The 12,145-nt window shown below is 35.8% G+C and overlaps 1 protein-coding gene across 1 annotated transcript; it reads left to right on the forward strand.

Moving 5' to 3' along the window:
- Window positions 1–201: 201 nt before the first annotated feature.
- LOC114744525 (protein phosphatase methylesterase 1) lies at window positions 202–11,828 on the forward strand. Its single transcript, XM_028932696.1, has 13 exons — window positions 202–365; window positions 532–616; window positions 729–799; window positions 2,382–2,496; window positions 2,611–2,690; window positions 3,470–3,554; window positions 3,634–3,714; window positions 7,872–7,966; window positions 8,070–8,120; window positions 8,996–9,076; window positions 10,102–10,174; window positions 10,269–10,346; window positions 11,531–11,828. Exons 1-13 carry the CDS (start codon window positions 253–255, stop codon window positions 11,567–11,569), a joined length of 1,047 nt encoding a protein of 348 aa, XP_028788529.1. The 5' UTR covers window positions 202–252; the 3' UTR covers window positions 11,570–11,828.
- The last annotated feature ends 317 nt before the right edge of the window (window positions 11,829–12,145 follow it).

Below are 12,145 nucleotides of genomic sequence, written 5' to 3' on the forward strand. Positions count from 1 at the left end.
CTAGAAAACATTTTGAAAAATATGAGGATAATTTATAATAAAAGTAAACTGGAGGGACTAGATTGAAATTTGAAATTGTCGGCCAAAAAGGATTAAAAAAATTATTTTCCTTTCCTTTAAAAATATGAAGTTAAGGCAGCAAATATTTTTAATTGGCGAGAAAAGAAAAAGGACAAACTGGTTGCTCGCGAAGTGCACTGTGCAACTTGATTTGGTGATTGCCACAATCGTGCTGGAGTTTGAAAGTGTGAGATGGATTCTTCCAATCTGAGTTCACTTCCTGAAGATGGCGCTGAGGATCCTGCCCAAGGGAAAGATCAACCCGTGTCTGCTTTTGCCTCTAAACCCCATCGCCCACCATCTCAGTAGATTTCTTAACACTTTCTCTATGCTTTTCCTTTTAAGTTCGCAACGATCATGCGACGTCTGTTGTGTGCATTTTTTGATTCTGTTTTTTGTTTTTGTTTTTTGGGGTTTGAATTTATGCACTTTTTTCTCATCTCATTTTGGTGATTGTATTCATTCTTGTAGGAGTTCATCCGAAAAGTACTCACCCGTAGATTGGTCGGTGTATTTCGACAAAGAAGATGACGTTAAAATTCCGGACTCAAATGATGTTAGTCTTGAAAAAAAGAGAAAGCTTTTTCTCCCCTGCTGTTACTGTATTCCTTACGCCCATTCAGATAAATATTCTTCTTGACATCATTTTTTGTTCTCAAATATTTCAGGTGTTCCATGTCTACATGGCAGGATCTGAGGGGCCGGTTGTATTCTGTATACACGGTGGTGGTTATTGTGGGTATGCTTAGCCATTGCTGAACAGTCTATTATTCATATATATATATATATATATATATATATATATTGGCCTTTAATTCATGAAGCGTGATTGATCATGGGAATTAGATTGACGTCGCTTTCTTGGGGATGCTGGTTTCTTAAATCAGGAATTTATTTAATGAAGTTAGATGTTAAAGTCAAGTAAACTGTTCTCAAGTTTTCATGATAACATGTAGTTATACGTGCTAGTCCTGCGTGTGAAGGAAAAAGGGAGAATAAGAAATTTAATTGTTTAATATTATTTGAATCAGGAAGATGTTACAGTACAAAAGGTCCAATGTTATTACTAGAATCCCATGATCTGGAGAACTAGAATAGGAAAGAAACAACTCCCTCGTACGAGATCTGGAGAACTAGAATAGGAAAGAAACAACTCCCTCGTACGAAATCCTTTTAGTGTCAATAGATGTGCTTTCTTGGGAGAATTTTTGTTTGTAGTTCCCATTTGTAAGGGTGTCAACTGGATCACACCCCAAAATCCTAGTTTAATACAATAGATTTAGTGTTTAGGGTGTACATTCTTTGAGAGCTGACAATATCTTTCTTTGACCTTGTCATTTCCACTCCTAGTTAAACTTGTAGAGTCCCAAGGTAGTTAACTTCATATTCTTCGGCTGGAGCTTCGTTTAGCTTCTAAGATTTGATCAGTGCAATCACTTGTGAGTTGTGCTCATGGGGAGGATCAGCCTTTATCTCATGGGCTATCCTCTTCCTGTAGACAGTATGTCCTTCTGCTGTTTGTTATTATTCTGGCCAGGAACTAGTTCAAAGTTCAGATTTGGTTGCAGTATGGTAGTAGTGGGATCATGGTTGTTGGTATTGGGTATGATTGGGATAGATTCAAGAATTTGAGGAAGGTTCATTACAACTATGGAGAAAGGACTGTCCTTGTCAAAAAAGTGAAACCTTTGGCCGGTAGAATGATACTTGAGAGAAGCCTACCATTTAAGATAGAGAATTAGATGACAAGGAATGACATTTCTTCAGTAAACATTATCAAGGTTTAAAAGATGTGAGCCTAAGAGACATTAGATATCTAATTTACATCGGTCATGGCTTTATGAGTGACTTTCAGAAATTAATTATTTGGAATGGGGATTGCCAATTTAAATTTCTGAATGGAATTCAAATAACATCTTAATCTTTATGCTTGCTTTGAAGATCACAGTAACCTGCTCTAGAACTTAATTCCTGAAATTTAGGACTCTCTATTATTATGATGATGATGATCTTCATCATCATCTTGCATAATGTGTAAGGATATGTGAGTAAGTTCAAATGCAAAATTATCTAATATATATTCACTTCCAAAAGTATTTCTTCTTTTTATATTCTCAACTAGATCTAGATGTCTAGACATGAAAATTGTGAGGTACTTAAAAGTTTTTATCAATAATTTTGCCTGGAGATACACATATACTATTGTTACACTTTTTAAATTGCAGTCATGCATACAAGTATATAGGTAGTCAGATATAAAGTTTGATTTATTTCTGTGGAGTCTGCATTCTGATGGAGCTCATCACCTAATTCGATTACAGGCTTTCATTTGCTTTATCAGCTAGTAAAATTAAGGAGAAGGCCAGGGTTGTTGCCATGGACTTGAGAGGTCATGGGAAGTCATTGACAGATAATGATCTTGACTTATCTATTGAGGTACAAGAGACTAAACAAATTAAATCTGGCTTGTGTTTAATGTTCAGCCAATAGTTTTGGATCCTGCTCAAGTCCTTATATGAATTATCATGCCCACTTTTTCCCCCCCTTCAGACTCTGTGCAATGATGTATTGGCTGTTGTGAAGGCGCTATATGGAGATTCTCCTCCTGCAATCGTTCTTGTTGGCCATAGGTGGGCTATCTTAAAATTATCTTGCCTTGTTGCAGTTTCATTGACAGTTTTTTCAAGTAGGGGTGGGAGAAATGATGGATTACTAGGAAAGATTTATTTGATTTTTTTTATCAAAGATTTATTTGATGTTTTAGAAATTTGTTTATTAGACTTTCTTAGGTTAATTGCCTGTTTTATGCTTTATTTTTCACACAATTTGAGTTAGGTTTTTCTTTGACGTTGATTTGAACACTGGGTTTATGTATGCTAGGATTAAGTGGTTAATATGGTATTTAGGCTCTATAGATAACCCTAGGTTATTTTAATTGTTAGGCCTTTGACGAATTATTATGGACAAGTATTTTGCCGTTAGTTCTCTCTGTTCTCTCTCTTTTGCTCCCTCCATATTCTTCTTTTTCAACCTTTGCTTCCTTTTCTCTCTCCCGTCTTTCTCCCTTGTCCCACATCATACTCTTATATTTAATATTTCCATTATTCTGTTTACTGGATGCATCTAGTTATCATATAACTGTTTTTTTTTTGGTTGATATCATTGGAAGAGTTTATCTAACCTAGTTTGGTGTGATTGGTGAAGTTTGTTTTCCTTCTTTTGCTGGCTTAATATCAGTTTACATATGCTCAAACATATATTCATCTTCTTTATTGTCTATTCATTTTCTAGAGGAACTCTTGTTCTCCATTTTTAGTATTTCTTTATTAATTTATTCCTATAAAACATATTGGTGAAGCTAACAGACCTTGCCCTTCCTTTTTTTTTTTTTTAATTCTTTGGTTCAAAGTATGGGAGGTTCAGTTGCTGTGCATGTTGCTGCTAGGAAGTCACTGTCTAGCTTGGCTGGATTGGTTGTCGTGGATGTTGTAGAGGTTGGCTTCTACAGATGACTTTCTTGCTGCTTAATATTTACACCCCAGGCACTCAAAAGTTGATGTAATAAAATTTCAGGGAACAGCAATGGCTTCACTGATTCATATGCAGAAAATCTTATCAAGCAGGATGCAGCATTTTCCAAGCATTGAAAAGGCTGTAAGTTCTGGGTCTATAGTTCTTTCGTATCTGTTATCAGGTTGAGTAATCTATTTCTCTTTTGGACCTAATTTTTCCTAATCAATCTTGCATTGGCTGTGCTTCAGAATTTTAAATTGTCAGCTTTAAATGTTGTGTCTTTTTATGTATTATGCATGTCTTGAACAATATGAGCTCTTGCTTTAGTAACTCCTTGGAAAAGGTATTATAATCTTCAAAGAATTTCACTTGAGCGCTTTGACAAATTTTTTTTTTTTTTTTTTAAATCTTCATATCTTAATGGTACATGTTGAGGCGAACTGTCTGCACTTTGATTGAGAGAACTTAATTAGCAGTTTTGAGGTAATTGCGAAGAGATATTATGAGTTAAGTCTCATAGTCTTATAAGGTTACGTAAATAGTTGCCAGTGCGCTCGAAGTAACTATTGAGGGGTCGGCCGCTTTTCTCTTTGAGGTTCTGTTTAGTTGCTAGAAATGAGCTTTATGGAAAGGAATGGAAACTGATAGAGAGGAATTGTATGGTCTTTAATAATGTTTGATATGGCATAAAGAGGAACAGGTGTTTCATTTTCCTAAATGTAAAAGGGCTAGTCAAATAATATACATACTCGAACTTGAGATATCATGCTTAAGTAGAAATAGCCCTTTCCACTAAGATCAATACGTCTTGATTAAAATAATCGTTTTTTAATTACCATTACCAATAATAATAAAAATACTTAGTTTTTAGTACAACAGGAGGCGATTTATGTAAAGAGTCTTGTAGTTTGTTTGTAACTTTGAATGCTGGTTAACCCCTAATAGACGAGACGAATATCAATGGGAAGCCAAATTCTGTCTTCACAAGTTAAAAGTGGTCTTTCACTGATGCAGAAATTACCAAAAAGAAGGAAAAGTCCAAGGTGCTGAAGCAGATTTCTGTTCTTTTATTTTTTAAAATTTATGTTTGTGTCTTTTCTTGTCTTTTGGCTAGTGGTCAAGCCAATTTGATAGGATCCATTTATTTGCTTGCCTAACAAAGCAGAGAAGCTGCCTTATAAACCAACTCGTACCTTAGAAGATTCAGTATTCTTCTCAGTTAAAAATCTATTTTGACATATTATAAAATCCGTGCCCATGGGTTACCTTGATGACTAGGCTATAGGGTGGAAAATTGCTTGTCAAATGATGGTGCCATAATTGATTTAATCTGCCATGGCCTTCACTCTCCTAAAATTTCTCTTACATGTCAGTTTGTTAGTTGACGTGGGTTGAAAGTCATGAATGAAGTCCAAGATATTAGATATTTTTAGTATATAATATCTGGGATTTAATATTTTGATATCTAGCATGTACAACAACAACAATAACAAGCAGCTTGATCCCACTAGGTGGGTCGGCTATGTGGATCGCACGACATTATTGTGCTCTATCAAAAACCAAATCTTTAGATAAGTTGTTAACTAGAAGGTCTCGTTTAATGACCTCATTGTGCTTAATTTTCTTCTACTCTTTTTTAAGGAACTCCAAACTCTTTGATCTCCCCTTCTTAGTGGCGCCTCCAATGATCTTCTATGCACATGCCCAAACCACCTCAAATGATGTTCAACCATTCTTTCTTTGATAGGCGCCATACTATTTTTGCTTTGATAGTTTTGTTTCGAAGCTTATCTTTTATTGTATGACCACACAACCATCTCAACAATCTCATTTGCTACCCTAACTTTATGCTCTTGTTTTTCTTTTAGAGCCCAACATTCACTACTATATAACACAGCTGGTCTCGTAACAGTTCAATAGAATTTTTCATTAAGTTTCTCAGTTATCTTCTTATCACAAATAACTCTGGTAGCTTTTCTCCACTTTAACCACCCAACTTGTATTCTAGAAGAAGCAGCAGCAATAACAGCAACAACAACCTTAACCTATATTCCATCACTTTTTCCCACAATTTTATTGTATGACTCATAAGTTTATCCTTCTGTAGCTTGCACAGTTTTGAATGTCTCCTTTATTCTTGTAAATATGAGCTAAAATGCTTCTCCTCCAATCATCCGGCATATTCTTAGAGAGTAAAATTTCATGAAAAAGCTTGGTTAGCCACACCTCACCCTCATCGTCCAAACATTTCCAAACTTCAATAGGTATACCATCATGCCCAACGGCTTTATGATTGTCCATTTTCTTGAAAGCTGCCTTAACCTCTCCAATACGGATCCTGCAGTAAAAAGTTAAATTCCGATCATTTTCATTAATTAGCAAGTACTGTAAGTTCTGAGTCGCATAATTGCTTCCCTCATTAAATAACTTGTAAAAGTAAGCCTCCCATCTGTCTTTAATATCACCATCAGTAACTAGCACTTTACTATCTTCATCCTTTATACACTTTACTTGGTCTAGATCTCTCTTTTTCCTCTCCTTTTGCTTTGCAATCTTGTAAATATTTTTTTCTCCCGTCTTTGTTCTTAGCTCTTGATAAAACCTCTCATAAGCTTTAGTACGTGTTTCGCTCACTGCTCTCTTCGTCTCTTTTTTAGCCAACTGATATTTTTTGGTTTTCTACACTATTGCACAAATGTATGGCTTTAAAACAGTCTCTTTTCTGTCTGACTTTTTCTTACACACTCTTATCCCACCACCAAGTCTCCTTATCTCTCTGACCAGGACCTTTGGATTCTCCCAAAATTGCTTTAGCTACCATACGAACCCTTGTAGCTATCTCTTCCCACATCATGTTTGCATTTCCCTGTAACTCCCAAATCCCTTCCTCTAAAAGGGTCCTTTTGAATAACTTCCACTTCTCACCCTTTAACTGCCACCACTTACCCTTGAGTTTTACTACTTGATGGTACTTTTGCCTAATACTCTTAAAACGTACATCAAAGATAAGTACTTTATGTTGGGCAGTTACCTCATCTCTAGGAATCACTTTGCAATTAGTACACAATTTTCTGTCCGGATTCTTAACCAAAAAGAAATCAATCTGTGATTTTGAGGCACTACTCTTGTGCGTGATTAAATGCTCCTCTCGCGTCTTAAAACAAGTGTTGACAATCTTAAGATTGTATGCAAGAGAAAAGTCGAGAATAGATTGTCCTCCACTACTAAGCTCCCCAAAACCAAAATCACCATGAGCCTTGCTAAATTGTCCTGCTTCCTTACCGGCATGTTCATTAAAATCTTCACCGATAAATTTTTTTTCTTCGAGTAGTATGCTTTGAACCAGCCCTTCCATATTTTCCTAAAACTTATCTTTAAGATGTGTCTCTGTCCTAACCTGAGGTGCATAGGCACTAATGATATTGATAGTATCCTTTCCAACAACTATTCTTAAAGATATTATTTTGTCTTTAAACCTTTCAACTATGATACCAACACCATTCCTTGCACCCACCTTTCCTGTGTATACTCTCCAAGTTCCTTGGCAACTTCTCCGGTCCATTTGGTTTTTTAGAGGCACAAGATATTAATCTTTCTGACCCTCATAACTCCTACTACCTCCATAGATTTCTCATTCAGCGTCCTAATATTCTAAGTGCCAAATCTAATCTTGGTCTCATGAACTAACTTCTTTAGTTGCCTCCGTCCAAGAGAGTGCGGTAGCCCTCGCTCATTTAACACTACATTGGGCAACGATGCAGCGGCTCTAGCTCACTTTTTATTGTACTCGAGCCATACAGCGTGTCACTTCTGGGCAACGACCTAGTATTAGCATAATTACTTCGTTGATCTATGTTCATGAGATTCGACGGGTTTTTATGTTGGTTGTCGATGGCCTACCACAACCTTCTTCCTTTATCCGGGCTTGGGACAGGCTGTACAATATAGGTGGAGTTGTATTCTACAAGAAGCATTTTTATCAATTTCACCATCCTCATGTATAATGGATCTAAAATATTTGATATGTAATCTTTTATTTCATCACATTATCTATCTATTAGGTATTTTATCTAGTATTTAATTATCATCTAGAGATATTAGACAGATTTAACCTAGATTTATTAGAGTTAGAGAAGCAGACTTGTTGCCTCAAAATTTAGTCTCAGTCACCTTTTCTATATGTTCAAAATGTGGAATGTTAAATAGCTAGCTCTTGGTTGAAAGTATGCTCGAGTATAATTTAATTCGCATTTTCGCAGTAGTAAAATTTTATGTGAGCTGGAATTTGATTGGTGCAGATTGAATGGAATGTCAGAGGTGGCTCCTTGAGAAATGTTGATTCTGCTCGTGTATCAATTCCTACCACATTAAAGTATGATGATTCTAAGAAATGGTGGGTACTTATGTTTTTGAGTTCAATTATGCAGTTTACATTTTGCAAGATGGGTTAAATTCCCTCTTGATGGGCAGTGTCAAATCTTAGTTTTGTGTTGCAGTTATGTTTATCGAACACCACTAGAAGAGACTGAACAATACTGGAAAGGCTGGTATGTATAATCTTATTTTGCTGCTAACTGACTATTGAAAAAACATATTAAATGAGAACTGTTGGATGGGGCCAATCCCTAGGCCCATTTCACAAAGTCCTTTTTTCTTTTAATGATTTACAGAGTATATTACCATGTATATTTCTCTTAATCATAGGATAATTGGGTTTGATTAGGATTAGTGTTTTATTCCCTCACATGATTCTCGGGTGTGTATAGTTGCCCTATACTTTTTTAAAGCCTGGTATTCTGTTTTTTGGTTATGAGAATGAATTTGGTCTTGGAGATGCTCAAAAACGATTGCTTCCATGACACAGTATTGGGAAAATTTTTCAAATGACACAGGGAGAACGAGGCTACAGAGAGTATTTAGTGTATTCTCTGGTCCTTTTGCTAATGGAAATTGTGACGTTAAGTTCAGTTTCAGTTTCACTTAGAAAAGGGCTAGAACTTGTGTTTTCCTCTTTTTGAATTTTAGTTCAGAGTTATAGGCTTGCATTTTCCGGAGTTGGAGCTGTTCTCAAGTACACCTGCAAGTAGCGCCCATGTATCTTCTATAACAGATTATTTTGGGGCTAGAATGAGCGGAATCATTATCAATGTTTGGCTGATATTGCACCGATGGCCTACTCTAATGAATATTTCATAATCAAGAGACTCGGCCTTTCCTCAAATCATGGTTAATTAGGTTCCTAGTTTTCTGCTTTTAAATCTGGCACATCACAATGACAATATATATCTTTATCATACAAATATACTGTGGATTTTAAACAGGTAGAAGTATGATGAATTTCTTATCCGAAAATTTCATGGTGGCTTTTCTAGTATTTTCTACATTTAAGCTTAAATTTAAGAGTTTAATTTTCATTTAACAGGTATGAAGGCCTTTCAGACACATTTTTGTCATGTCCTGTTCCTAAGCTGTTGCTGTTGGCTGGAGCAGACAGATTGGACAGGTGCCCTTTCTAATTTCTTTAAGCTTGCGGGGCTTTTCCTGGAAGCTTATTATTTATTGTTTTCACAGAAATTCTTGTTCATTTTAGTTTGTTGATTTCTATAATTGGAATGAGATTTGACTTTTTTTTTTTTTTTGGCTCTTACATTACCCCCTTCCCCAATTATGATGTTGAAACTTTATCTGTATGTTCCAAGTGGCCGAACTGAATAATTGGCAAAATGAATAAATAAGTTGCTTAGCGTAGTGCAGTTTTTGGGAGGTTATTTTTGGGTGTCTATCATAAATAGTATTATTTTGATCTAATAAATATTCAGGATTTTCCAAGAGTATTGTTCCCATCACTAGATTCAAAAAGATGAGAAGAATGACGGGTGAGGCCAGTCATCTATCTACTGGCCAATATGAACTAATACAGATGTGTCCCGCATTTTAATTTGTCCTTTTCTTTTGGTTTATTTTAGCAGTATATAAGGCAGCATTGTACGGGGAATACTGAATTCATAGTGAAATGTATGGTCTCATTATTTTTCTTGTTTTTGGGGGAAAAAAATTATTGGTTATTCCTTGCATCATTCTGTTGCAGTCCTTTTATTATCCTGCATCTCTTGGCATGCACCTGAAACAGGATGGTGAGAATTGTCCTTTTTCAGATAACAAAGATAGTGTTTGTATAATGAATATAATTTTGTAAGTTTTATTTTCTTTATTTTATTTTATTTTTGAGTCCAAAATTTTGTAAGTTTTTATAAATAATTAAGATAGTTAGTGTATATGTATGCAGAACCTTGTTTCACTTTAATATTGATAATGTGAATGGGATTTCATGACAGTATTCAACACATAGTTGCAATATAATATCTCTTTCGGGCAACGATATCTAAGCAGAAACAGGAAAGTGAAGTTTTTGAATGTTTGGTAGATAGCACTATCGTAACATATTTTTCCTCTCATTTTGTGTCACGAGTGCTAAAATGGAATTGTTCAGTGGCATTCGGATATTTGATTGGCACTTTGTTTTGACAGGTCTCTAACAATTGGTCAAATGCAAGGGAAGTTTCAAATGGTGGTTGTCAGACATACTGGACATGCTATACAGGTTTCTATGGGTCATGTCTCTTGCAGCATTTATTATATTATTTTTTCGATCTCTTTGCCTTGAGATCTAATAGCTTCTGGCCGAATCTATTTAGGAAGATGTACCTGATGAGTTTGCGACTTTGATAATCAACTTTATTTCTCGCAACCGAATAGGTCCTCATGGAGTAGAGGTAATTATTTCTATTCTCTTTTGTGTTATTTATGACTGCCCTGGAGAAGTTTCTACTTTGTAGATCCTCTAAGTGGGTTTTGGCCGTTTGTAGGATTGTTGGTGTTTTCTATTATTTGGTTTGAGTTTTTCCACTCGATATGGATTACTTTTAAATCTTCTGTTGCAGACAGTCACTTGGACTGTAGGTCCCCCCCCCCCCCCCATCTAGCTCTGATGAAAGGTAATAATCATTTGAATACAGAGAGAGAAAGGCGCGTGACTTCGATCTTGTTGAAAGTATTTCATTCACGAGGCACAGTCCCTTGAGCTAGTTTGATCCATAAGATAAAACTGCTATTGCGCTTGAGAAAGTAAAGGCAGTATTTTCAATTGTCTTTCTTTGTTGCTATTGCTACTGTGTGCGCCCCTTTAGACTTCCGATTTTTTGAAACATTGGAATCATGAGGAGTATGAGAGATGAATTTTAGTGAAGAATTAAATTCATTATATGATATGTGGCTCTTGAGTATATGACCCAGAGTTGAGAAAACTTCATCCAATGCATTAAATGGCTAATTAATGGCAAATGAACATTGAGAAAAATAATAGGGATAAAAGTCATTTTTGCCTTGGAAGTATTGGCAAAGAAGCTTTGGGCATTCAGAAGTTTTTTTTTTTTTTTTAAAAAACTCAATATCACCTTATAAGTGTTAAAAAAGGAGCAATGTTGCCGTTTTCTTTAAAAATTTTCAAATTCCCACAGCTCATATGCAAATACTTCCTTGACAAATATGGCGATCTTCAACACAATAATACCACAGTTCCAGCGAATCATCATGTGGTCGGCGATGGCTCTTTTCCTGCGTCCCCAATAGGCTCTTTAGTTTCTCAATCTCCTCCTTGAGAAAATCAGCACAGCATAGGTAGAGGTTTTTCCTCTGCTGGAATTTGCCATTGTCATGAGTTTTGTTGAGCTTTGTCTCGTGGTGTTCTGAGGGCTACTGTGGTACTTCCAACATTTCTCCGTAGTGTATTGAGGCGTCTTGTAAAGTTTTGAATTATACCATAATATTTCTGGCTTGGTACTTTGCTTGGTTATACAATTTTTACATATAATTACATATGTAAACAGCTTGATGACATGAATATCCCTCATAATACTCATAGGTTTGACCTTTTTATTTTTCCTTCATATGGCTGCAGATACCTGGCCTCATCAAGCCATCCTTTTCAAAACCTTAGACTCAGAGGTTTGAGGCTTCAAATAAAGCAAATAAAATGATGATGGATGGCTTGCCCTAGCGTTGCTTCATGTGGCTGGTTACCTTATAGTATTTAATAATTTGTATGTTGTAGTGTACATTTATATAGATTATTATCAAATTTGATGACCCAACGAGAGAAGGCCAGGAGGGGGGAGGGGGGGGGGGGAACCCACGAGTTTAATATGAGTTTGCCCACTCTATTAGTTTAGATCTGCGGCTGACTTTTCTTTTTAGCAGTCTATCTTCTTTTTCTCTTCTGAAAAATTGTACCATTTACATTAAACTTTGATGGTTTAGATTTAATATTCTCAAAAAAAAAAAAAAAAGAGGACGAAAGGTTTAACTTGAGACAAACTCTGAAAATATTTCTTTTGGCTTCAAGTTCAACGCCCCATCTGGTTGCCTTGGATTAGATGCTGTAGAGAATCCCATGGATGACGATTCCGTAGATTTGGATTCTGTGGATTCAGTTAGAATTTTCATGGGATGATTTTCTTTTTTGGGAATGTGGTCAGTCAAGATAAATTTTAAGAAAAACTAGAGTAAATCTTCT

Source organism: Neltuma alba, unplaced genomic scaffold, assembly GCF_004799145.2.
Source record: "Neltuma alba isolate B1F8T4 unplaced genomic scaffold, ASM479914v2 tig00000710_pilon, whole genome shotgun sequence".
In the NCBI taxonomy this organism is placed as follows: Eukaryota; Viridiplantae; Streptophyta; class Magnoliopsida; order Fabales; family Fabaceae; genus Neltuma; species Neltuma alba.

What these genes read in the sequence shown, in the direction of transcription:
- LOC114744525 (XM_028932696.1), top strand. Translation starts at nt 253, where the DNA reads ATGGATTCTTCCAATCTGAGTTCACTTCCTGAAGATGGCGCTGAGGAT. An exon ending in CCCCATCGCCCACCATCTCA is followed by an intron (nt 366 to 531) that starts GTAGATTTCTTA and finishes TCATTCTTGTAG; the next exon opens with GAGTTCATCCGAAAAGTACT. An exon ending in TAGGTCCTCATGGAGTAGAG is followed by an intron (nt 10,347 to 11,530) that starts GTAATTATTTCT and finishes ATATGGCTGCAG; the next exon opens with ATACCTGGCCTCATCAAGCC.